We start from the raw sequence: 23,955 nt of genomic DNA on the forward strand, positions 1-23,955 counted from the left end.
TCCTGTACGGGCCTTTCTGGATACAGAAAATGTTCGACTGCTGCCCTGGCCAGCTCATTCTCCAGATCTGTCCTCAATTGAAAACGTCTTGTCAATGGTGGCCGAGCAACTGGCTCGTCATAATAAGCCAGTCACTACAGTCACTACTCTTGATGAACTGTGGTATCATGTTGAAGCTGCATGGGCAGCTATACCTGTACACGCCATCCAAGCTCTGTTTGACTCAATGCCCAGGCGTATCAAGGCCGTTATTACGGCCAGAGGTGGTTGTTATGGGTACTGATTTCTCAGGATCTATGCACCCAAATTGTGTGAAATTGTAATTACACGTCAGTTCTAGTATAATATATTTGTCCAATGAATACCCGTTTACCATCTGAATTTCTTCTTGGTGTAGCAATTTTAATGACCAGTAGTGTACAAATCACCAGATGCAGCAGCTAAAGGATAACAAACTACTCGCTGCTAACTTCTTTCTGTTTACTTGTCAGGAACAATCTGTGACTTCGTCTGCGCTAAGGTGTAATGCACACGCAACAAAATGTTCAGAACTTTACTATAAATAACGGATGTTTTTAAATAAATAAATGAAATAAATTCAATAAAATCGTTCGTGGAAAATTAGACTCTTCTTATTGACAACAAGAAATGTACAATCTAAGAAGACTCTAAAAATTGCGAAGTTTTCTCGTTACAAAAATTATAAACATCACAACCAGTTACTTAATTTGTGACATGGTGAAAAACATGGTGATCAAATTAACACTGAATGCAAATGTTATTAGTTATTTGAAGAACAAAGATTTCCTTCAATTAATAATTGTGACAAACATTTCATTCTTGCGCATGCCATTGTTACCTTTAAAATTCCTCCAATACCTTCAGCATCAGTATAAAGAACGAGAAAGTACAGGTGTATCAAAAAGAATCATCCGATTCGTTACGTCTATATTTCTGAAACCAATAAAATTACATAGTGAATTTTGTTTTTTAATGAATGGGAAACTCAAGAGGTTTTTTCAGAGTTCAATATGCCCCCCTTGAGATGCACGGCATACGTCAATGCGGTATTCAAATTGTCCCCACACTGCAGCGAGCATGTCTTGAGTTGCAGCTTCCACAGCTGCTGTTACGCGATGTCTCAGTTCATTCATTGTTGGTGGTAACGGATGTACATAAACATAGTACTTTTATAAACCCCCACAATAAATAACCACGTACAGTCAGGTCCGCTGACCTTGGAGGCCAGTAATGTAAGGCTGAGTCATTTGGTCCAGTGCGTCGGATCCATCGTTCAGCAATCTTCTGATTTAAAAATTCCCGCACTTCCAGATGCCAGTGTGGCGATGCCCTATCCTGATGGTAAATGAAGTCGTTCGAATCAGTCTCCAACTGTGGGAAAAAAAGTTCTCAACCATTTCGAGATATGTGCTTCCTGTAAAATTATTCTGGGCAAAGAAAAATGAACCATACCGTTTTCCCCGTGAACCTACACAAAACAATAAAATTTTGGGGAGTCCTCTCATGTTGTACAGCTTTATGTGGTTGTTCGATACCTCATATTCTCACTGTATGACGGTTCACCTTTCCATTTAAATGGAATGTTGCTTCCTCACTAAACACTAAGTGTAGAAGAAAATTGTCATTCTCCAGCTTGCCAAGAACGAAATGACTGGTCACAGCACCTGGTGGCCATAATTGGAACTGGACGGTGGCGCTGTGACGCGTGGAAATCATGCACCACATACCCTGGACATTAATGCTACCAAGTTTGGTACTCGTACGGTCATTAATTTCCGTGTTATAAGGTGTTAAATAGGGAAAGTCTAATTATAACCACCCAGTAGATTGTTCTTATTCCTAGTATTTATAGTATGTATTGAACTATTGGTAAAGTGTAAATGTCGTGTGACTAGGGCCTCCCGTTGGGTAGACCGTTTGGCGACTTGCGCGTCGATGGGGATGAAATGATGATGATTAGGACAACATAATACCCAGTCCCTGAGCAGAGAAAAATCTCCAACCCAGGTGGGAATCGAACCCGGGCCCTTAGGACTGACATTCTGTCATGCTGACCACTTTTTTTAAAATCTCATTTTGTTCGTTTTAGTTTGTTGCATCTGCTCGGGGTGGACTTCACAAGACACCCGTTTCCGTTCGTCGTTGATCCATTAACTCAGCTTTTTTTATTACAGGAGGCAGCTAACGCTCTGACTGAACACGCTGAGCTACCGTGCCGGCTATACCACTCAGCTACCGGGGGCGGACGAACTATTGGTTGTAAATAGAGACATATTATTATTAGTGGACATCAACATTGTGTGTGTCCATCTTCGTGACGCCTTGAACTTTGCTGGGGACACAACATTGTGTGTGTCATATTTTCATCTTCGTGATGCCTTGAACTTTGCTGGGGACACTTTCAATGGGACATCTGTGTGTTTGTAGTGGTAGCCTATTCTTCTTCAAAAGCTGAAACCAGCGAAGATAGTAATGTTGGACGCTGAGTTGTGCAGCGAGACCGACATTCCAACTTACCTCAAAGGTAGTTCCGTTGGGTTCAGGTCCGCACTTCGGGCAGGCCAACCCATTTCTGATAGGTTTATGTCCACAACCCATTGCCTCACATAAGCTACTGAGCTACAAGGTAGATTGTCATACTGTTACAAAGAGCCATCGTCTCAGAGGTGTTGCTCTACTGTGCGCAAAACACACTGCCGTAAAACGTGTTCCTCTCTTTAAACATTTAGCGTTTTCTTATGCACAATAAGGGTGACGGTTCAATCCCGCGTCCGGCCACCCTGATTTAGGTTTTCCGTGATTTCCCTAAATCACTCCAGGCAAATGCCGGGATGGTTCCTCTGAAAGGGCATGGCCGACTTCCTTCCCAATCCTTCCCTAATCCGATGAGACCGATGACCACGCTGTCTGGTCTCCTTCCCCAAACCAACCAACAATAACGGCACCACATACTAATCACAAAATACACCCTGCACTGTAACACCACCTCCTCTGTAGTTCCATTGAAAGACTTGCAACCAGCAAACTGTCTACCCGACGAGGGGCCCTAGTCACACGACATTCATTCAATCAGTCCCCCAGAACTTAGAACTACTTAAACCTAACTAACCTGAGGAGAACACACAACTCCGTGCCTGAGGCAGGATTCGAACCTGCGACCGTAGCAGTCGCGCGGTTCTGGACTGAAGCACCTAGAACCGCTCGGCCACCGCGGCCGGCTAGTTCTAAGTCTAGGGGACTGATGACCTCAGATGTTAAGTCCCGTAGTGCTCAGAGCCATTTTGAACCACTGCCCAGCGGCATTGATCTTTACACCATTTAAAGCGTCGCTTACAGACGAGTATAAAAAGTGTAGTTTGTTGTATCTGTAATTGTAGAAACAACAAATAACGATTGGCGTGAGTTCCAAATTCTGTGTATTGCCAACAGTTCCACAATACGAACAGGGCTGCAGAGCCCAAGTCCGGTATAGTAAACTGTCGTAGCACAGTGTAGCGTCGTTCCTGGGTACGACGTCGACGTAGCAAGTAGGTAGCCCGACACGAGACTGCCAGGCGTGGCGGCGTATGCGGCTATATAGGGGAGTGGCGGAGGATTATGCCCGCCGTAACCGAGTCCGCTTGTCGTGTCCTGTTACGATTGGCGGCGCGGCCTCACGTGACTATCTCTCGGGAGGACGCCGGCCGAGGTTGCCATGACAGTGCGGAGGCACTCAGTGTGTGAGGCCCGCGCCTGCGCTGTACAGAGCTGCGCATAAGCGGGGCGTGCCGGCCGTTGGCTGTATGACGTAAAGACTGCGGCCACCGCTGATGCAGGCGCCACGGTGTGGACATTGACTATACCACATAGGTTATGATGAACCGCTCGGCACTGATTCCCATTCCTTTTAACGCCCTACGCACAGTCATTGTACGAGCTGGGCTGCGGCTAGTTGTTTGTGACCTTACGAGTGAGTCTTCCCGCTGATTCCACGCAGTTCTTTACAACCACCATCCGCATAGTTCAACTGTCCCTTTCTGTCAGTATATGAGGTCTGCCTAATCCTCGTTTGCCGGCCGGATTGGCCGAGCGGTTCTAGGCGCTACTGTCTGGAACCGCGCGACCGCTACGGTCTGTAGGTTAGTTAGGTTTAAGTAGTTCTAAGTTCTAGGGGACCGATGGCCTAAGAAGTTAATTCCCATAGTGCTCAGAGCTATTTTTTTTGTCTTCGTTTCACTGTGGTTGTGCCTCTGCATTGTTGCTCCACCAGCAGTCGTCTTGGACTGCTTTAGAAATGTTGAAATGTGCCTGACGGTTTTGGTACTAAGGTATCCAACGACTGGTCCACGGTTCGAAGTCGATGGCATCTCCTGACCGGTCCGTTCCGCTGTTGCAATAAAATACTCACCGCTTTGTTCTTACAGTGGCAGGTCTGCCCTCGTAACGCGTAGCCCCAGTTTCTTATCAGAGAGGTGTGTGCGGATAATATTAATCAAGCAGCGTACGTCTAAGAAGGTGAAACGTCCCCTTTGGAGAATTATACAAGACTGTGCTTAAACTGACATACAATATTTTTAGCGCAACGCAATCTGACTTTCAAAAATCCCTGCAAAAGAATGGCCCTGAGTAACATTAAACTATACCTTTCAGAAATCACTTACCTCACAAAAATCTTCATTACTCGAACTACTGCAATACAGCGAGCGCCACTACTGCCAGCTAAATAAAAGATTCAAACTACGGAAGGCACTAACTACTGATAGGGATAGTTAGCAAATGAAAGATATTAATAGAGAACAAACAATGTATTTACCTTAATAGTCATAATATATATAGCAGTTCATGACAAATTACAAAACTCCGCCATCTCTCTCCCCACATCCACCACTGCTGGCGGCTCACCTCCAACTGCGCAGCACTACGCGCTGTTCACAGCCAGCTGCCTAACACTACAATGGCGAGTATTACAACAATGCAAAGCAGCCACAGACTGCACACAGCACAGCCAGTGATTTTCATACAGAGGTGGCGTTACCAATAAAAAAACCTAAACAGCCTACTTACATAGCCCCCATGCTCCCCACAAAAAATTTTACAAATTGGTTTGGGCAGTGGCCAATACAGATTTGAAAAAAATTTTTCATAATTACAATAACAAAGAAATCAAATGCACACACGACAACTTACAATGTTGGTCAAAAGCTAAAATTTTCTCACAGTCCATAAAGACAGTCCTCATCATTCGTCACAGTAAAATTGCAGTGTTTTTCTCAAAGTCTGAGCAGTAAAAGAAAATGCACACAGAAGTAGTGGATTTCCATGCAGTCTTGAAGAAGTAGTGTTGTCCTTCCAACGGAAAGACAGTGCTGACTCTCGACATGCAGACAGGAAATGCGCCACAACAGAGCAAACCCACAGCAGAGTCAGTCGAAGTTTTGAAGAATATTGGTGGGTAGATCATCACAGAGCATACCCACTGTAATCCTGGTAGAGATTACGGTATTGGTGGGTCATCAAAGGTGCAGAACCACGGCAGTCCTTGTAGAAATAATAGTATTGATGGATCATCAAAGATGTAGACCCACTGTAGTCCTTGAAGAGATGGCCAGCAGCCATCTGTTGTGACTGTGAGGGTGCACAATCACCACTGAAGAGTCTTGCGGATAATATAGCAAGTCCATAAACCACCACTTGTGCACTCACAAAGTTTTTGGAATTGTCCTTAGAACCAGCAATGCTGTTATCCAGTCCCTTGCTGAATTATTAACACACGTGCAAAGACTATCAGTCCCTACTTCTCACATATTGTCCATATACTATGACCAACAGAAACATGTGCAGTGAAATGTAACTTAATTTGAAGAACTGGTGTCTATACAATTATAAATTTACAACATGAAAATACAATTACAAAGGTACAAAATACATCGTTAAAGAACATAATAGTACAGATAACATTTGCAGTAATATGGGCTTTACAAAAGAATCGAAATAACATATACATCAGTGTTACAGGAATTATGACATGACTACATACATAAAAGATCAGAATAATTATTGAAACATCAACTTCACACATGAGCATTAAAACAAAACAGAATAAATAATGTCTAAACATCTTTACAAAGTAAATAACATATTATTAATGCAAATTGTATTTGAGGATAACAGTATTCCTCATCATAGTGAATGTAGCTGAGTATTAGAAAAATTCTGCAACCTAAATCGTATCAGATAAACACATAAAGACAGGATGAACACAAATACACAAGGGTACACAAACATATAGCGGAATAATACAAAAGGAAAGGACAGGGTTTGTTGTACTGCAGTATTTTGCAAACAAAACTTTCTTTACTTCTTGGAGATCTCCCTTCATTCATCATTATTCCCAAAAAGTCCTATCTATACTTGCTTTCTGTATTCTATTCATATTTCTTTCAATATAATTATTTCTCAGTGTACAATACTCATTTTGGCCAAATCTTTTTTATATAACTTTGCAACGCATTCTTTACCTATTCTCCATAGTCAGTTTCTTATATAGTCTACCCCTCTTAAGCTAACTTAAATCTACTGAGCTCAGATGCTAAACTAAGGGACGAGGGAATGCAGCAGCACAAAACACTTAATACAAATAGCAATGAAAAAAATGGAAATTGTCAAAGCAAGCAGCAATATTACAACTAATATAAGGCAATGTGCAGCAGACAATAAAAATAAATCATTAGTAAAACTGGCTTAACAGAATAATACAAATTGAAATTCAGTAGCACTATGCCTGGCAACCAACAACAGAAAATGAAATAACTTATACCTAAACATGACAAAGCTCAAGCAGAAAAAATAGTACATTAAAAACGGCCATGTCTAATACCTATGTCACATCTTAATACTAGAGTGATGCATCACGAGAACTTACACTAGCAGATAAGTTACCAAATCGTAAAGAAATTATTTATGCAATTCCTGTAAAGGGAAATGTCTATTTATGTGCCCTCGTTTTCTTGGAAGTAGATCATAAATTTCTTATTGACTGGATCTGTAGGCATAAAATAACTATATTAGTACATATAAAAATGAGCAAATATGTACAAAGGACGGCATGAAACATCATTCATTAACCATATGGCATTTCCTAAGGCAGTAAAAATTCTCTCAATTCTCGAGAAAAACGCTTGTCATAATCAGGTGTGCAGATGTAAGTATCTTTCCAAGCGTGTCGTATTTGCGGTGCTTTCTACAAAGGAATGTCGATATCGAGGATAATGGCCCCCCCCTTTTTTTTTCTTCCTGTGCTCTGAAAAGGCACGCGCTAATGGCTTTTTCTCCAGGCGTCTGACACAGCTGGGTGCCCACGACGTATTACGTGCAGGTGGTCACTTAATTTTCTTACAGAAATATTTACGACAGCAGTTTCCGCTACAGTGGCAGTCTCATATAAAAAATTTCAGAGGTCGAGAATTTGCGTTGCAAATGTGTAGATACAAAATCTTATGAATATAACAGTGTCCAAAAAATTTTCGCCAGCATTGTGATACATTCACGCATTTACACACATTTCATAACTCTTAAGGTACGATTCTTGGTTTCCATCATCCTTTTCCACAAATCAGAGTCCCTAACCACTACTCATTATTCCTTACCTTACTCGTCGACACTTCTACAATATTTCATCATAAAAGATACGTAGCATAATCAAAGAACTCATATAGCATCAGCTTATTGATCATAAACATACCGCAACAGCATAATACACATAGTCATCGTAATACTAACATCATAACACCTCAGTCAATTCTCAAAATCGTCGTAGCTCCCTCCAATAATTAAAAAAAATTCTCTGCTCATGTCAAAAGTGTCATCTGCCTCAAACGTACTTTAAAATCATGCTCCCTTACCAAATACATCATTCAAAGCTCTTATAGTACCACAATGGTTCCAAAAAAAATACGAACAATTCACGAAGTACAGACAAAAATACAATTTCGTAAGTGTGAAGTAATCCAACTCTGTAATTGCGTAAACATCTGTCACTGATATAGTAAAATAAATGTTTGTCTCTCTCAGTTAAATGATCAGATAGCTGTGTAATTTGTGTGTTAGAGAAATATGGTACCGATGTGTAAAGTTGTATAAGCAAATACCATATTAGCTAGGGCTGCTTGTGCTTGCCAAACACATGGTACACAAAGTAGGCGTGTACCCCCCTGAGGATCAATGTAATTGTACCCTCAGGTGCTACAGATTACAGCAAAGGAATGAAATGTATCACGGAAAATCTTCGTATCGTTGTACTTAAAATATCTTTAAAAATAAATGTTTTAAGTACAAAATTAATCACTCAAATGCGTGTCCTGTAGCGCTAAATTTGCGTCTTGTTGTAAGATAATTCTGTGGAAGTGTCGTAATTATCGTCCTCCGAAAGCTAAGTTCTGCAGAAGTCAATGTACTTACCCCATCATAAACGAAAGTGAAATGCTTTGTGTATAGATATCGTAGTTATTACGTACATTACTGTGATCAAGAAAGTACTATACTGTAAAGTATTGTTGTGCTACGAAAAAGGCTCTTACATTGTAGCTTACTACTAAAACATGTTTTGCTTTCCAGAAGAATTCAGAAAAACTGTGCGGATATAAAACAGATACACCGCAAAAACAACATTGCAAATTGTCACTCATTAGTAGCGTCGTGATATAATCGTGTAGCTGTCAAAGAAACCAAATGCTAAGTCATCATTAATTCCACAGAAAGTACTTTAAATCCAGAATGTATTTTCAAGTAAACCAAAAGGTTGCATTAAAATCTCATTAGCAGTACTGGTAAATGTTCTAAGTATGTGAGCCTTATAGTCATTACGTAAACGTGCAACTAACAAGCAAGAATGTACACACACAATAACACTGTGTCGTCTGTTCACAATAACAATGCATTCGTAATTTCTGTTTAAATAAGTTCTCTTGGTTCTTGACTGGATATTTAACTTCAAACATTGTTGCATATTAACAGATTCTAAGTCTGACAAAGCATACTAGTAATGTAAAGTGAAATGTTATATGACAAAGACAAAGTTAAAAAGCCGATTATCTTTCAATAAACGGTTTTACATGTGAAATGTGGTGTAAACCTTTACTCTTCCTAGTACGCAGAGTTTCAACTTCAACACAATTATCATGTGGTATACGTCGGATTCTGTAAGGTCCATTGTAAACTAGAAAGAATTTGTGACTCAAGTGTTTCTTCTTATGTGACAATGTATGAGCTTTAATGAGAACTTTCTGACCAATATACAATTTCTTTGCATTTGCTTTACCGTGCAGTTTTCTCCTTTTGTCTGCTGCAGATTTTATATTTTTAAGAGCCAAATCAATTATGTCTTTGTGTCGAAGTTTACGTGTATTCGGGAAAGGTACAAGCTCTCTGATTCTGTTCGGTGGTTCTTCATTCTTTAGTACAAGAGTAGGTGGTAAAGCAGTGGAATCATGAGGCATTTCATTCAGCACGTTTTGAAATAAGTGTAAATATCTGTCCCAATGCTGATGCTTTCTGTGACAATAAAGTCTGCAAAGCTTATTGATTTCTTTCATAATCCGTTCGGAGGGGTTACAATGTGGTGAGTACAATGAAATAAAAACAGGTTTGATTTTATGGTTGCGAAGCATGCGTGACCAAACAGCAGATCTGAATTGCGGTCCGTTATCTGAAATGACTTTACTAACGTGTCCAACTTCACATAAGAAATTTTTAACGAAGGCGTTGGATACAGACCGTCCAGTGGCTTTACGTAACGGTGTGAAAGAAACAAATTTTGAAGTAAGTTCAACAGCGACTAGAACGTACGAAAATCCATTAGATGTTCTGACAAGCGGTCCCAAGAGATCAACAGCAGCAAATTCTTTTAATTTAGAAGGAATAATAGGAAACAACGGAGCACGATGTGAGACAGTAGATGGTTTCGCCTTTTGACAAAGTTTACAAATAGACAAGACTCTTCGAATTCTCTTTTCCATGTTGTTAAAATAACAAGTCGTTCGAAGAATATGATAACATTTTCGTGGACCAAAATGTGCGTAGCTGAAATGAATGTACCAAATGAGCTTATTAACAAAATCGTCTGGAATGCAAAGTACCCATAGCTTGTCATCAACAGTGCAGCGTTTGAAGAGTATGTTGCTTCTAACCAGGTAATAATGCCGAATCTGTGTGTGTGTCTTTTCATACCATTTGCTCTTGATGTCTTTCCAAATCGGATCTTTATCTTGTTCATGAGCAATGTCCTTTAAAGATGTGGTGATGAAGTTATCAAAGGCGACTTTCTGAATGTAAAGAATACTGAAATTTTTCTCGAGGTTGCCTTCTGTGTTACTTTTCTCAAGCCCAGCCGGTGCGCGTGACAGTGCGTCCGCAACAATGTTCTCCTTGCCGGGAATGTAGACTATTGTGAAGCGGAATTCTTGCAGAAACAATGCCCAACGTTTTAATCTGTCATGATTTAATTTTGAAGACATAAGAAATTGTAATGCACGATGATCACTGTATACTTTTACGTGCTTACCAGAAAGAAAGAAACGGAATTTGTTAAATGCCCAAACGATAGCTAAAGCTTCTAATTCAGTAACGGAATAATTTTTTTCAGATTTTTTTAGCACTCGGCTAGCAAAAGCAATGATTTTCTGAACAGTAGTGTCATTTTCTGTGGCTTCTTGAAATAAATGGGCACCAAGACCGACTTTAGAAGAATCCGTGCTAAGGCAGAAATCTTGTGACAGATCTGGATGAGCTAGTATTGGCGCGTTAAGTAGCGATTCTTTCAAAGAATTGAATTCCAACTGTGCTTGTTCGTCCCAGTTCCAAATAGTATTTTTTCCAGTGAGAGAACAAAGTTTTGGTGTAACAAGAATTTGCATATTCAGAAAACGACGGTAAAAATTTACGAGACCTAGAAAACTGCGGACTTGTCTTTTTGTGGATGGAACTGGAATGGCTCTGATTGCTTCTAACTTTTCAGGATCCGGCTGAATGACTTCAGAAGAAATAATATGTCCCAAAAACCTCACCTTTGACCTACCGAATTCAGACTTTTCCAAGTTAACTGTAATTCCAGATTCTGCAAGAATACGTAACAAACTGTTGAGGATGCGATTATGTTGTTCCCATGAAGCTTCTGCTATTAGAATGTCGTCCACATATAAGGTGATGTGACGTTTTAAGAACTCAGGTAATATGGAATTTAGCCCGCGAATGAATGCTGCTGAAGAAATGTTCAAATCAAAAGGAAGTTTCCGAAACTGATAACATACGCCGAAACAAAGGAAAGCTGTGTATTTTCTACATTCTGGATGAAGTTCGATCTGATAAAAGCTGGATCTGAGATCAATGGAAGACAACACTTTTACACCATTAAAATTTTGAAGAAGTTCTTCCAACGTTTGCGGCCTGTCTGTTTCAGGAATAATGATAGTATTGATTTGTCTCGAATCTAAGACAAGCCTGATCGATCCATTTTTTTTCTCAACAACATGTAATGGATTGTTGTATGAGCTTACTGCAGGCTCAATAATGCCCTCGTCAAGCATAGATTGTATTTCTGTTCTAACACGGTCCCTATAATGTGCTGGAATTACATATGGTCTAACACAAAATTTAGTATGCTCACGAACACGAAATTGGTATTGAAATCCCTTGATTGTTCCTGTTTTATGAATAAAAACTGTGGAATGTGCTTGTAAAATCTCAAAAACGTCCTGCCTATCAGTGTCATTACAATTCTCAATTGTTTGAATTTTATTCTGAATTAACTCATTAATTTCAAATATTCCGTCGATATCATCCCTGTCAGTACTTGCAGAGTGATTGTTAGTGTCTAGTTCCGTAGAAAATTCCGAACTGTTGTCCAACAGAAGGTAAAGCCGATTAATTTCTTCGTCATGGTCTGAGAGCCAATCTTCAAATATCAAAGCTATTGACTTACCTTCCTTCTCTAAACTTATTTCAGCATCGTGAAAGTTTAAGATTGCTTTGTATTCATTCAAAAAGTCTACTCCCAATATAATTTCCGTCGACAATAATGGAACAATAAGAAAGCTCATAGAGAATCTTTTTCCAAAGATTGCACCTTGTAATTTAATCTTACGTAACGGAAGTGTGGGACAATCGTTCGATTTGTTGCATTTGCTAAAGGCTGTTTCACTAATTACTGAAATGGGACTGTCAGAGTCAAGTACTGCCGTAAATTTTACGTCATTTACTGTAATGTGAATCACAGGATATGCAATGTTGTTCTGTTTTATGTCGTGTTCCTGGAGTAAGATGTCCTTAATGTCTTCCATTTTTACGTAATTACTAGCTACGGCAGCTGCGTCGTCAGTTTCATAAGTACGTTTTGTGGCTGCCAGCGGTATGAGCCATTGCCTATTGTGTCTTTGTTGGCGCGCGTCGCTATTGGGGTTTGGAGACCTAACTTCTACAAATTCACTTTGTCGAGAGGGCTCTGCTCTGTTTGAATCCCGCCAGTTCTGATGCAATTCAGGTCTGTCATTACGATCATATCGTCTGTCGTCATGTCGGCAGATTCCATAGTTCCTTTCTTGTCGGTCACGTGGTGGAGAATTTCTCCCTGAATCGTAACTGCGCGCTGGACCGTTGCATCTGAAGTTATTCTGTCTCCCTTGATAATAATTATTTTGGTTCCCATATTGCCTGTTTCTCTGATTGTCTCTGTGATAGTCATTACCGCGGAGAGGTGATCTTTCCCTGTAATTATTACTACTCTGCCAACGGTTGTCATACGGGTGGTGTCTGTTTTGGTCACGATTTGCGTTGTAAGAATAGACTTGTCGTGTCCAGTTATTGTTTCTGTCATCACGGAATTGTGACGGATGTGACCTGTAGTGATTGTTTTCCTGTTTTCGCATCCCGCGACTGTCTGTGTCAATTTCTAATTCTTGTAACAGTCCCTGAAAAGCTTCAATGTCGTCTTTGCAACGTCCTGCTAAAATAATATGTCGCAAATGTTCAGGCAGTTTGATTAAGAAAATGCGGATGAGTTCTGAGGGGCTGTATGGGTTTGACAGGTACTGATTCTTGTGCAACTTGTCTTCAAAATATTTCACAAGACTGGAAAATTCAGATTGTTCGAAATGTTTCATCATTATGATGCTATGTTTTACTCGGTCTTGTGTAGCTTGAGACCAATATGCTGAGAGGAAGGCATAATAAAAATCTCCTTCACTGTGACAATCGTGAATGACCGATCGCATTCTTTCAGCTGGTTCATTCTCTAAGTAGCCACACATAAATTCTAATCTGTGCTCTAACGACCAGTTGGGAGGAAAACAATGAGAGAATTGGTGGAGCCAAGCTTGTGGATGAATGTCATTGCCAGAATTCTTAAATGTTTTGAATTTACGTGTAGTAATGAACAGCTTATAGTCAAAATCATCGTGTCAGCGAGTCGCATATCGGTCATTGTTACGTTGTTTCGGTGGTTCCATCCCAAAATTCGGTGTGCCTTGCCATATTCTTTCATAATTTCCGAAGTGCCCTGAGTTATTATTTTGTGGCTGTTCCGTACTTCTATGTCCCTCTTCCCGTGTTGGAGCGCGAATGCCCTCTGAAATATGAAATTTTTGTATTACTTGTGCCAACTGATCCTGTACTTCCCGGATTTCTCTTTTGTATTGCGTATTAATTTGATTCTGATTTTGTTTGAATTTCTTAATTTGTTCATACTCTTCTGTGTCAGTGACGGCTACAGGTCTTGTGTCATTCAGATCATCATCTACCTTTGTAGATAAGTTAGTGACCTGATCCGAAAGTTCGGCTACTTTCTCCGATAGTGAACACATTTCCTCAGTGTGTTTTTCTGAACCAAGTTTCAGAGTGTCCATTTGTGTTGAAATCGAATCTACTGTGTCCTTCAAGTTTTCCTGAGTTTTTGCAAGTTGCGTAACCGAATCGGTAGATGCAACTGAGTCAAATTTAGCTTGCAAGGTCTCATGATTTTCATGAACAATAGTTTGCAGTTCTTTTATGGCTGCTTCGTGATTCTGTAATGCATTTTCATGCCGCGAAAAAATAGGTTGAAAATGCTCACAAATTTGTGTTTTTACGTCATTACAGACTTTTTGACATTTCGATTCGATTTTATGTAACTCAGTAGTTAAATCTTCACGTGTTTGTTCAAGTGTGGTGTCTAACTTTTGAAGCTTTTGCTGTGTTTGTCTCTGATTTTGTTCCATTGTGTCTAACTGTTGCTGTGTTTGTCTCTGGTGTTGTTCCATTGTGTCTAACTTTTCAAGCTTTTGGCCCATTTGTTGCATTAATTGTAATAACAATGCACTGGTGTCTGAAACATGTTCCTCAGTGCTTTTCGGCAGTGAATTTGCACCGGCAACATTCACATTTTGACAAGCGGAAAATGTGTCCTGACTCATTTGAGAAAACGGTGAAGACGCAAAACCTGAATCTACAGTATTTGCAAAATTGTGTCCTGTCATTTCGGATTCCTGAGGCGAGCTGTTGCCGACCGATCGATCGATAATGCTTCCCTGTTCACTACCTGTTTCACTGTCTACGCCATTGTTTGCAGCCCGCTCCATTTTCCTATGCACAGTTACCAAATTACTACTTTGAACATTAGTTAATTCATTACTTGGTGGCGCTAACACACTGCTTTAGTCTTCACTGTCATTTCTCAGTTTACTTTGGAGCCTAGTATTACGTTTTTCACACGCCATTATTGTCACAATATTTCATACGATAACACAGAAAAACACAATTTGAAGAGCAACAATAAGAGAACACATTAACATAGCACTGAAAATAATATCTCGTTAATTGCAAGCGCAGCAGCGAAATACTTGATGCACATTAACATGCATGCCACAACAACAATGAAAGACTGCAGCTACAAAGGAGATCCTCTCTACAATTACGCGCTAGCAATAAACAAAAGCTACACTAATTACACAAACTACAAGAAAAAATCAGAAGATTCCAGTGAGGTATCCTCGGCTAAGGGTCGACATATGAAACGTCCCCTTTGAAGAATTATACAAGACTGTGCTTAAACTGACATACAATATTTTTAGCGCAACGCAATCTGACTTTCAAAAATCCCTGCAAAAGAATGGCCCTGAGTAACATTAAACTATACCTTTCAGAAATCACTTACCTCACAAAAATCTTCATTACTCGAACTACTGCAATACAGCGAGCGCCACTACTGCCAGCTCAATAAAAGATTCAAACTACGGAAGGCACTAACTAGTGATAGGGATAGTTAGCAAATGAAAGATATTAATAGAGAACAAACAATGTATTTACCTTAATAGTCATAATATATATAGCAGTTCATGACAAATTACAAAACTCCGCCATCTCTCTCCCCACATCCACCACTGCTGGCGGCTCACCTCCAACTGCGCAGCACTACGCGCTGTTCACAGCCAGCTGCCTAACACTACAATGGCGAGTATTGCAACAATGCAAAGCAGCCACAGACTGCACACAGCACAGCCAGTGATTTTCATACAGAGGTGGCGTTACCAATAAAAAAAACCTAAACAGCCTACTTACAAAGGCAATAACGGAAGTCAGCTCCTCGTCTCTCTGGTGGTGTCTCCTTCAACAACCGCCTGTCAAGCACAATCAGACCGAAGTACCGGACCAACCATCTTTAATCTGCTGTTTGTATTTCATGCGAGTGTTGCTCACCTCCTTGTCTCACAAGCTTGCGCTCTGTACATTACGCTACACCATACGAGCAGCTCAGCTCATAAGTATATTTTTATTTCATTTATTGCTATTTAATTCAACATTACATCCTTTTATACCTGGTGATCAAAAAGTCAATATAAATTTGAAAACTGAATAAATCACGGAATAATGTAGATATAGAGGTACAAACTGACACACATGCTTGGAATCACATGGGCTTTTATTAGAACCAAAAAAATACAAAAGTTCATAAAATGTCCAACAGATGGCGCTTTATCTGGTCAGAATAGCAATAATTATCATAACACAGTGAGACAAAGCAAAGATGATGTTCTTTAAAGGAAATGCTCAATATGTCCAGCATCATTCCTCAAAAATAGCAGTTGTCGAGGAATAATGTTGTGAACAGCACCGTAAAGCATGTCCGGAGTTATGGTGAGGCATTGGCGTCGGATGTTGTCTTTCAGCATCTCTAGAGATACACTTGCGGCTTCAGGTAACCCCAAAGGCAATAATCGCCCGGACTGAGGCCTGGGGACCTGGGAGGCCAAGCATGACGAAAGTGCCGGCTCAGCACACGATCATCACCAAACGACACGCGCAAGAGATCTTTCACGCATCTAGCAATATGGGATGGAGCGCCATCCTGCATAAACATCGCACGTTCCAGCAGGTGTTTATCAGCGAGGCGGGAATGATGCGATTCTGTAACATATCAACATAGCTCTCACCCGTCACAGTAGCAGTTACGCTGTCCAGCGCCATCTGTCGGACGTTTTGTAAACTTCTTTTGGTTTTTTTTTTGTTCTAATAAAACCCCATGTCATTCCAAGCATGTGTGTCAAATTTTACCTCTCTATCTACATTATTCCGTGGTTCATTAAGTTTTCAAACTTATACTGACTTGTTGATCACCCTGTACATGCCAGCTTCCAAAGTTTCCCATCATTCTAATTGTCTGCGTGTAATCCCTCCCGGACACAGCTCTTCTGGCTCCCTCCTCCTGTTTTCTTTACGGGTGTCCTTTTCTTCTTCTATTCATTGTAATCCACCCCACCGTCTTCTTAACCCTTGTAACACCAAAAGAGGGTGCGAGGGGGTAGGGGAGAGGCTTTGTGCCCAACTGTTGAAAATATTCTAATCTAGTCAGTTACTTTTAATTTTAAAATATTGAAAAAATATTCATTGTTTTAATGAATTCTCCCATCATGTGCCATATATCTACTAATTTTTTCAGTTAACCCAAAAATTTAAATCTCTGTAGCAGATGTCACTTTCCTTAATATATGTTGTCTTCGATGTTCCGAAGCCGGCCGGAGTGGCCGAGTGGTTCTAGGCGCTACAGTCTGGAACCACGGGACCGCTACGGTCGCAGGTTCGAATCCTGCCTTGGGCATGGATGTGTGTGATGTCCTTAGGTTGGTGGGGTTAATTTACTTCTAAGTTCTAGGGGACTGATGACCTGAGAAGTTAAGTCCCATAGTGCTCAGAGCTATTTGATTTGATGTTCCCAGGATAAGGGCCTTACTTGCGCACCAGTATCACTTTAAGAAGAATGTTGAGAGTAAAAGCCAACAACTATGACCAAAATGTGTGTTTTAAATTTTTTTGTTGGACACAAAGCCGGTAGTACATGTTACTGAAAGTGAGTTGATATTGTCACGAGCGTGCTAAAAGGCATTTTTAGTTCTGGAGATTTACAGATTAGTATATCTTTAAGAAGTGTGTTGCTAATACAACAATTAACGAATTTCGCGTTTTTTTTTGTTTTTTTTTTTTTCGAGTGGCCATGAAGTTCCCCTCCCGCCTCCTTCGTAGTTCGTGTTATGGGAAACGCCTAGATACCACATCCTGCATTTGTGACCAGGTTCAGTCCATTACGTACGAGTATGTCTCCATTTCTAATTTTATCCCATTGGACTTAAGCAACTCCTCAAGTATCCCATCTCCACTGACAATAAATTCCTGCTAATTCCATGAGTTATTTCCCATGTCTCTACTCCATACGTTGTTACACTTTCTATAACATTTTAAATAGGCTACTCTTCGTTTTTAACGTGTTGTATGAGCTTCATAAAACTCTATTTAATCACTTCGTTGCTTGTCTACGTTGGCAAATGCGATTCTGAGTTCCGCATTTACTATAATCGTCCTCGTCAATAATATTTCTCGAATAGTTTTTAGCAGTCCTCAAACCTTACTACCAAAAAGTATAATGTTGGGTCTTCGCTCACTCTTCCAGTAACTAGATATTCCGTTTTTTTCTAAATTAATAGTTAAACCCCATTTATGGTATTGTCTGTCCAACTTTATAACAATGTAGTACATGTCATCCCCAAGTCCTTCCGCAATGACATCATCATCAGCAAAATACAAACCGAAGAGCTACTCAAAATTTATAGACACACTCTTACTACAACAGGGACATTCCCATTACCTTAACCGTAGTAATATCAATTGGGGGGGTGTAACTACTGTAATATAGTCATGTACTTAATATTTTAAAAATCTGAAATTTGTTTCTTCGTTTTAATGAGTCTTTCCACCATATTCTATAATTTTTAAAATTATTCACTTAAACTTAACCAAAAATGTAAATCTGGCAGAGGTGGCAATAGACGATACTTTTGAAAACAAATATTATATTCGAGATTTTAAGTTGCCGTACTCTGCTTACATATCAGTACGTCTTCAAAAATTGTGTTGTTAGTTAAAGTCAACAACAATTAACGAAATTTTAATTTATTTATTTATCTGTTTTGTGGTGGTCATAAGGCTTTTTATACTGCCTATTGCTGGAGTAGAATGCATTGTTGTTGCTAAGGTTAACGCAGAATTCAAGTATGTTTTAAATTATGTAGGAGCTATTAATATTTATATTTTCAATATGGAGCTATTAACATCTATATTCTGAATACCAAACAAGTATTCAGGATTTTCCTACGCCAGGAAAACCCAGAATCACTCAGTATTTATATGAATTTCATGAACTGAGTGGTTTGATGTGGCTTGCCACGAATTCCTTTCCTGTGCCAACCTCTTCATCTCAGAGTAGCATTTGCAACCTACTTCCTCAGTTACCTGCTGGATGTATTCCCTTTCTCTGTCTTCCTCTATAGTTTTTTGCCCTCTAGATCTCCCTCTTGTACCATGTAAATCATTCCCTCATGTCTTAACAGCTGTCCTATCATCCTGTCCCTCCTCCTAATCAACGCTTTCCATATATTCCTTTCCTTTCCGATTCTGCACACACCCTCTTCATTCCATACCTTATCAGTCCACCTAATTTTCAAATTCGTCTGTAGCACCACATATCAAATTCTTCTATTCTCTTCTGTTCCGGTTTTTCCACAGTCCATGTTTCACTACCACGCAATGAAGTACTCCAGACGTACATTCTCAGAAATTTCTTCCTCAAATAAGGTCAATACTGGATATTAGCAGACTTCTCTTGGCCAGGAATGCCCTTTTCGCCAGTGCTAGTCTGCTTTTGATGTCTTCCTTGATCCGTCCGTCATTGGTTACTTTACTGCCTAGATAACAGAATTCCTTAACTTCATCTACTTCGTGATCGTCAATCCTGATGTTAAGTTTCTCGCTGTTCTCATTTCTACTACTTCTTATTATCTTCGTCTTTCTTCGAATTACTCTCAATCCATACTCTCTACTCATTAGATTGTTCATTCCGTTCAGCAGATCATGTAATTCTTATTCACTTTCACCCAAGATAGCACTGTCATCAGCGAATCAGATTATTGATATCTATTCACCATGAATTTTAATTCCATTCTTGACCTTTCTTTTATTTCCATCATTGCTTCCTCGATGTACAAATTGAACAAAAGGCTAGATTCTTGTCTTACACCCTTTTTAATACGAGCACTTCTTTCTTGGTCGTCCACTCTTATTATTCCCTCTTGGCTGTTGTACGTATTGTATATGACCCGTCTCTCCCTATAACTTAGCCCTAATTTTTCAGAATTTCGAACATTCTGTACCATTTTACACTGTCGAGAGCTTTTTCCAGGTCGACAAATCCTACGAACGTGTCATAATTTTTCTTTAGTCTTTCTTCCATTATTAACCGCAACGTCAGGATTGCCCCTCTGGTGCCTTTACCTCTCCTAAAACCAAACTGATCGTCATCTACCGCATCGTCACTTTCCTTTCCATTCTTCTGTATGTTATTCTTGTAAGCAACTTGGATGCATGAACTGTTAATCTGATTGTGCCATAATTCTCGCACTTGTCAGCTCTTCCCGTCTTCGGAATTGTGTGGATGATGCTTTTCCGAAAGTCAGATGATATGTCGCCAGACTCATACAGTCTACACACCGACGTTAACAGTCGTTTTGTTGCCACTTCTCCCAATGATTTTAGAAATTCTGATGGAATGTTATTTATTAATTATTATTATGTTATTATTAATCAAGATTTAAGCGGTGGCAGGTTTCGAATTGGGGAATGAAGACGTTTTGATTACCAATCAAAGATGCTAATCCTAGACCAACGGTGCACAACTATTCTGCTGTACAATGGTAATTTGAATCTCCAGATTGCTTCCTCCCAATTACGCCTTTGTACCATCAGTTGCAACCTTGTACAAAGAGCTGTGCGCTTTGCAGTACCGACTGGAATTTCTTTACCATGTTCCAGGTGCTGGTCACGGTGGGGACTTTGGGTTCATTAGCAAAGGAACCATGTTCGGAGACCCACCACCAAGAGATTCCTTCGATGGTAGACTCACTGATCAGCTGACGCGCCTCTGGACCAGCTTCGCCAAGACAGGGTACGTGGAAGGCATAGTGCAGCATACGCTGATGAGCCAAAATCTTATTATCGTCTGATTATTAGCATTTTGGTCCGCCTTTAGAACTGAATACAACAGCGATTTTTGAAGTTTTCCATAAATCCTTGGTAGGAAACTTCTTGGTACATTAAAACTGTGTGCCAGGCCGAGACTCGAACTTGGGACCTTGTCTTTTGCGGGCAAGTGCTCTACCAACTGAGCTACCCAACCTCAACTCACGACCCGTCCTCACAGCTTTAATTCCGCCAGTACCTCATCTCCTACCTTCCAAATATCTCAGAAGCTCTCCTGCATACATTGCAGAACTAGCACTCCTGGAAGAAAGAATATTGCGGAGACATGGCTTAGCCACAGCCTAGGGGATGTTTCCAGAATGAAATTTTCATTCTGCAGCGGAGTGTGCGCTGATATGAAACTTCCTGGCAGATTAAAACTGTGTGCCAGGCCGAGACTCGAACTCGGGACCTTTGCCTTTGGTGGGCAAGTGCTCTACCAACTGAGCTACACAAGCATGACTTACGCCCCGTCCTCACAGCTTTAATTCGGCCAGTACGGGGCGTGAGTCGTGCTTGGGTAGCTCAATTGGTAGAGCACTTGCCCGCGAAAGGCAAAGGTCCCGAGTTCGAGTCTAGGATGGCACACAGTTTTAATCTGCCAGGAAGTTTCATATCAGCGCACACTCCGCTGCAGTGTGAAAATTTCATTCTGAATCCTTGGTATGTTTCCAGTGGTAGGTACCACCAGGTGACTACTCGCAGGTCACGCAATTCCCCTGAATTATGGGCCTTGTAATTTGTGGGTGAAGAGCTGGCACCCAAGTCTCCCAGATGCCTTCCATCAGGCTCAGATCAGCAGAATTTGGAAGCCAAGATATTAACGTGAGTCTTCTACCATGCTCCTGAAGCCACTGTAGCACGCTACTGGTCTTGTGACACGGCGGCTATCCTGCTTTGAGATGCTGTTGCTGTCAGAGAAGATTTCACATATGAAGTGACGCAGATGGTTCGCAATGAAGTTCACTGTGTGCACAGTTGTCCGGTTGAATGTCCCTCACAGCATAACTCTGTCCACAGTAGTGGGGCGATACATGTTCCAACAGCCGTTCAGCTGGATGATGTGTATCTAATCTCTGTCCGAACAGGTCTTGGAAGGTCCAACGGCACCGACCGGCCGCCGTGTCATCCTCAGTCTACAGGCGTCACTGGATGCAGATATGGAGGGGCATGTGGTCAGCACACCACTCTCCTGGCCGCTACTTCTCAATCAAGTAGCTCCTCAGTTTGTCTCACTAGAACTGAGTGGAATGACTGTGTATTGGGACAAGACTATCGAGTCGTTATAACAAGAAACGTGATCATCCGATCAGGCAACACGTCTGTATTGGTACTAGGTCTCATCTCGACCATCCTGTGCCTACTGCAATCGTAACTGAGAAGTGAGAACTTGGGAACACGTAAAGGTTATCTGCTACAGAGCCCCATGTTCAACAATGTGCGCTGAACCGTGTGTTCTGAAACACGTGTGTCTCCACCAACATTCTATTCTGTCGTAAAATCTGCCACAGATCGCTATCTATCCTGTTTTGCAGAGCGGACACATCTCGCTCCTACAACATGCAACCGCTTTATGTATGTGCTCACGACAGTACGAGGGTGGTTTGAAAAGTTCTCGGAATCACCACGAGAGGTCAGCGCTAGCACAACGAGTTGGTCACGTGATATTCACTGGACTGTTGCCTGTAAACACGTGCCACATCAGTGCTCTTGGAAGAGAGCTGTGGCGGTGACGTGGCTCTGTTGTTGTTCCCACGTAGTGATTTGAGAAGATGAAAAAAATCGAGATTCGAGCAGTGATTGAGTACTTCATAAAGAAAGGTCTGAAAGCAAAGGCTGTTCATGCCGATTTCTAGAACACGCTGTGGGACTCTGATCTTTCATATTCAAACGTTGCCAAGTGGAAAAATGAATTTAAATTTGCTCACGAGAGCTTTGATGATTGTCCGCGCAGTGTTCGGCTAAGATGTGTCATTATTTCAGAAATCATTGCAAAAGTGCACAAAATGGTCATGAAGGACCGCCAATTGAAAGTGGATGAAATTGCTTACACTTGCCAGATGTCACCTGAGAGGGTATATCACATTTTAACTGAAGAATTGGAAATGAAAATAAATATCTGCAAGATGGTTGCCGCGACTCTTGACGCGCGCCCGCACACATTTGCCGTCGTCATGACAAAATTACACGAACCAAGGTACGGAATTGTTGCCACATGCGCCTTATTCACCTGATATAGCTCCGTCAGACTTCCATCTCTTCCCAGAACTGAAAATTTTTCTTGGTGGACGAAGATTCACTTCAAACGAAAATTGATAGCTGGAGTTGATAACTATTTTGCAGGCCTGGAGGAAATTCATTTTCGAGATGGGATCAAGGCACTGGAGCATCGTTGGATCAAGGGCGTTAATCTACAAGGAGACTATATTGAAAACTAAAAAGAGTTTCAGTGATGTAAGTACTTTTTTTCTATTCCGTTCCGAGAACTTTTCAAACCATCCTCATAGCCCGCAAACCTCTGACGAGATCCGCAGATTTCGATGTGTTCACGCTCAGACGCTGGGCCATAAAAATTTTTTTCATACTCGCCTATTGAGACTGCATTTGCAGAAACTTACGCATGCTAGTAGAATGATTCTTCATTTGCCCATGTTCTGCTTGTATACACTAACGAAAAAAAAAAAAAATAACACCAGAAGGTAATTAACGCAGAGTATCAAAATTTAGGAAATGTGTTTGTCTCCGTAACACATGTAAGTGATTTGCAGGATAGCACTTTAATGTAAGTGCGAGACAAGCCATTGCAAATGTGGTATACTGGTACATTAACACCGGTGTAACCGCCGGAATGTTGAATGCAAGCACGCAAACGTGCATTCACTGTGTTGTACAGGTGCCGGATGTCAGCTTGTGGGATGGAGTTCCACGCCTGTTCCGCTTGGTTGGTCAATTCAGGAATGCTTCCAGAATGAGATCTTCACTCTGCAGCGGAGTGTGCGCTGATATGAAACTTCCTGGCAGATTAAAACTGTGTGCCGGACCGAGACTCGAACTCGGGACCTTTACCTTTCGCGGGCAAGTGCTCTACCAACTGAGCTACGCAAGCACGACTCACGCCTCGTCCTCATAGCTTTACTTCTGCCACTAACTCGTCTCCTACCTTCCAAACTTAACAGAAGCTCTCCTGCAAACCACTTGCACTTGCCCGTGAAAGGCAAAAGGTCCCGAGTTCGAGTCTCGGTCCGGCACACAGTTTTAATCTGCCAGGAAGTTTCAATTCAGGGATGTTTAATGCTGCTTGTGGACGACGCTGGAGTTATCGCCCGACTATGTACCATACGTGCTCAATTGTAGGCAGATCTGTTGACT

General features: G+C 40.9%; 1 protein-coding gene across 1 annotated transcript in view; it reads left to right on the plus strand.

Moving 5' to 3' along the window:
* The window catches only part of LOC124551111 (esterase FE4-like), a 182,445-nt gene that overhangs the window by 138,980 nt on the left and 19,510 nt on the right, over nucleotides 1-23,955 (plus strand). Inside the window, exon 9 of the mRNA XM_047126050.1 lies at nucleotides 20,380-20,512. Within this exon, the coding sequence (XP_046982006.1) occupies nucleotides 20,380-20,512 (133 nt within the window). The remainder of the gene's footprint in view (nucleotides 1-20,379; nucleotides 20,513-23,955) is intronic.

This window comes from Schistocerca americana, chromosome 9, assembly GCF_021461395.2.
Source record: "Schistocerca americana isolate TAMUIC-IGC-003095 chromosome 9, iqSchAmer2.1, whole genome shotgun sequence".
Classification (NCBI taxonomy): domain Eukaryota; kingdom Metazoa; phylum Arthropoda; class Insecta; order Orthoptera; family Acrididae; genus Schistocerca; species Schistocerca americana.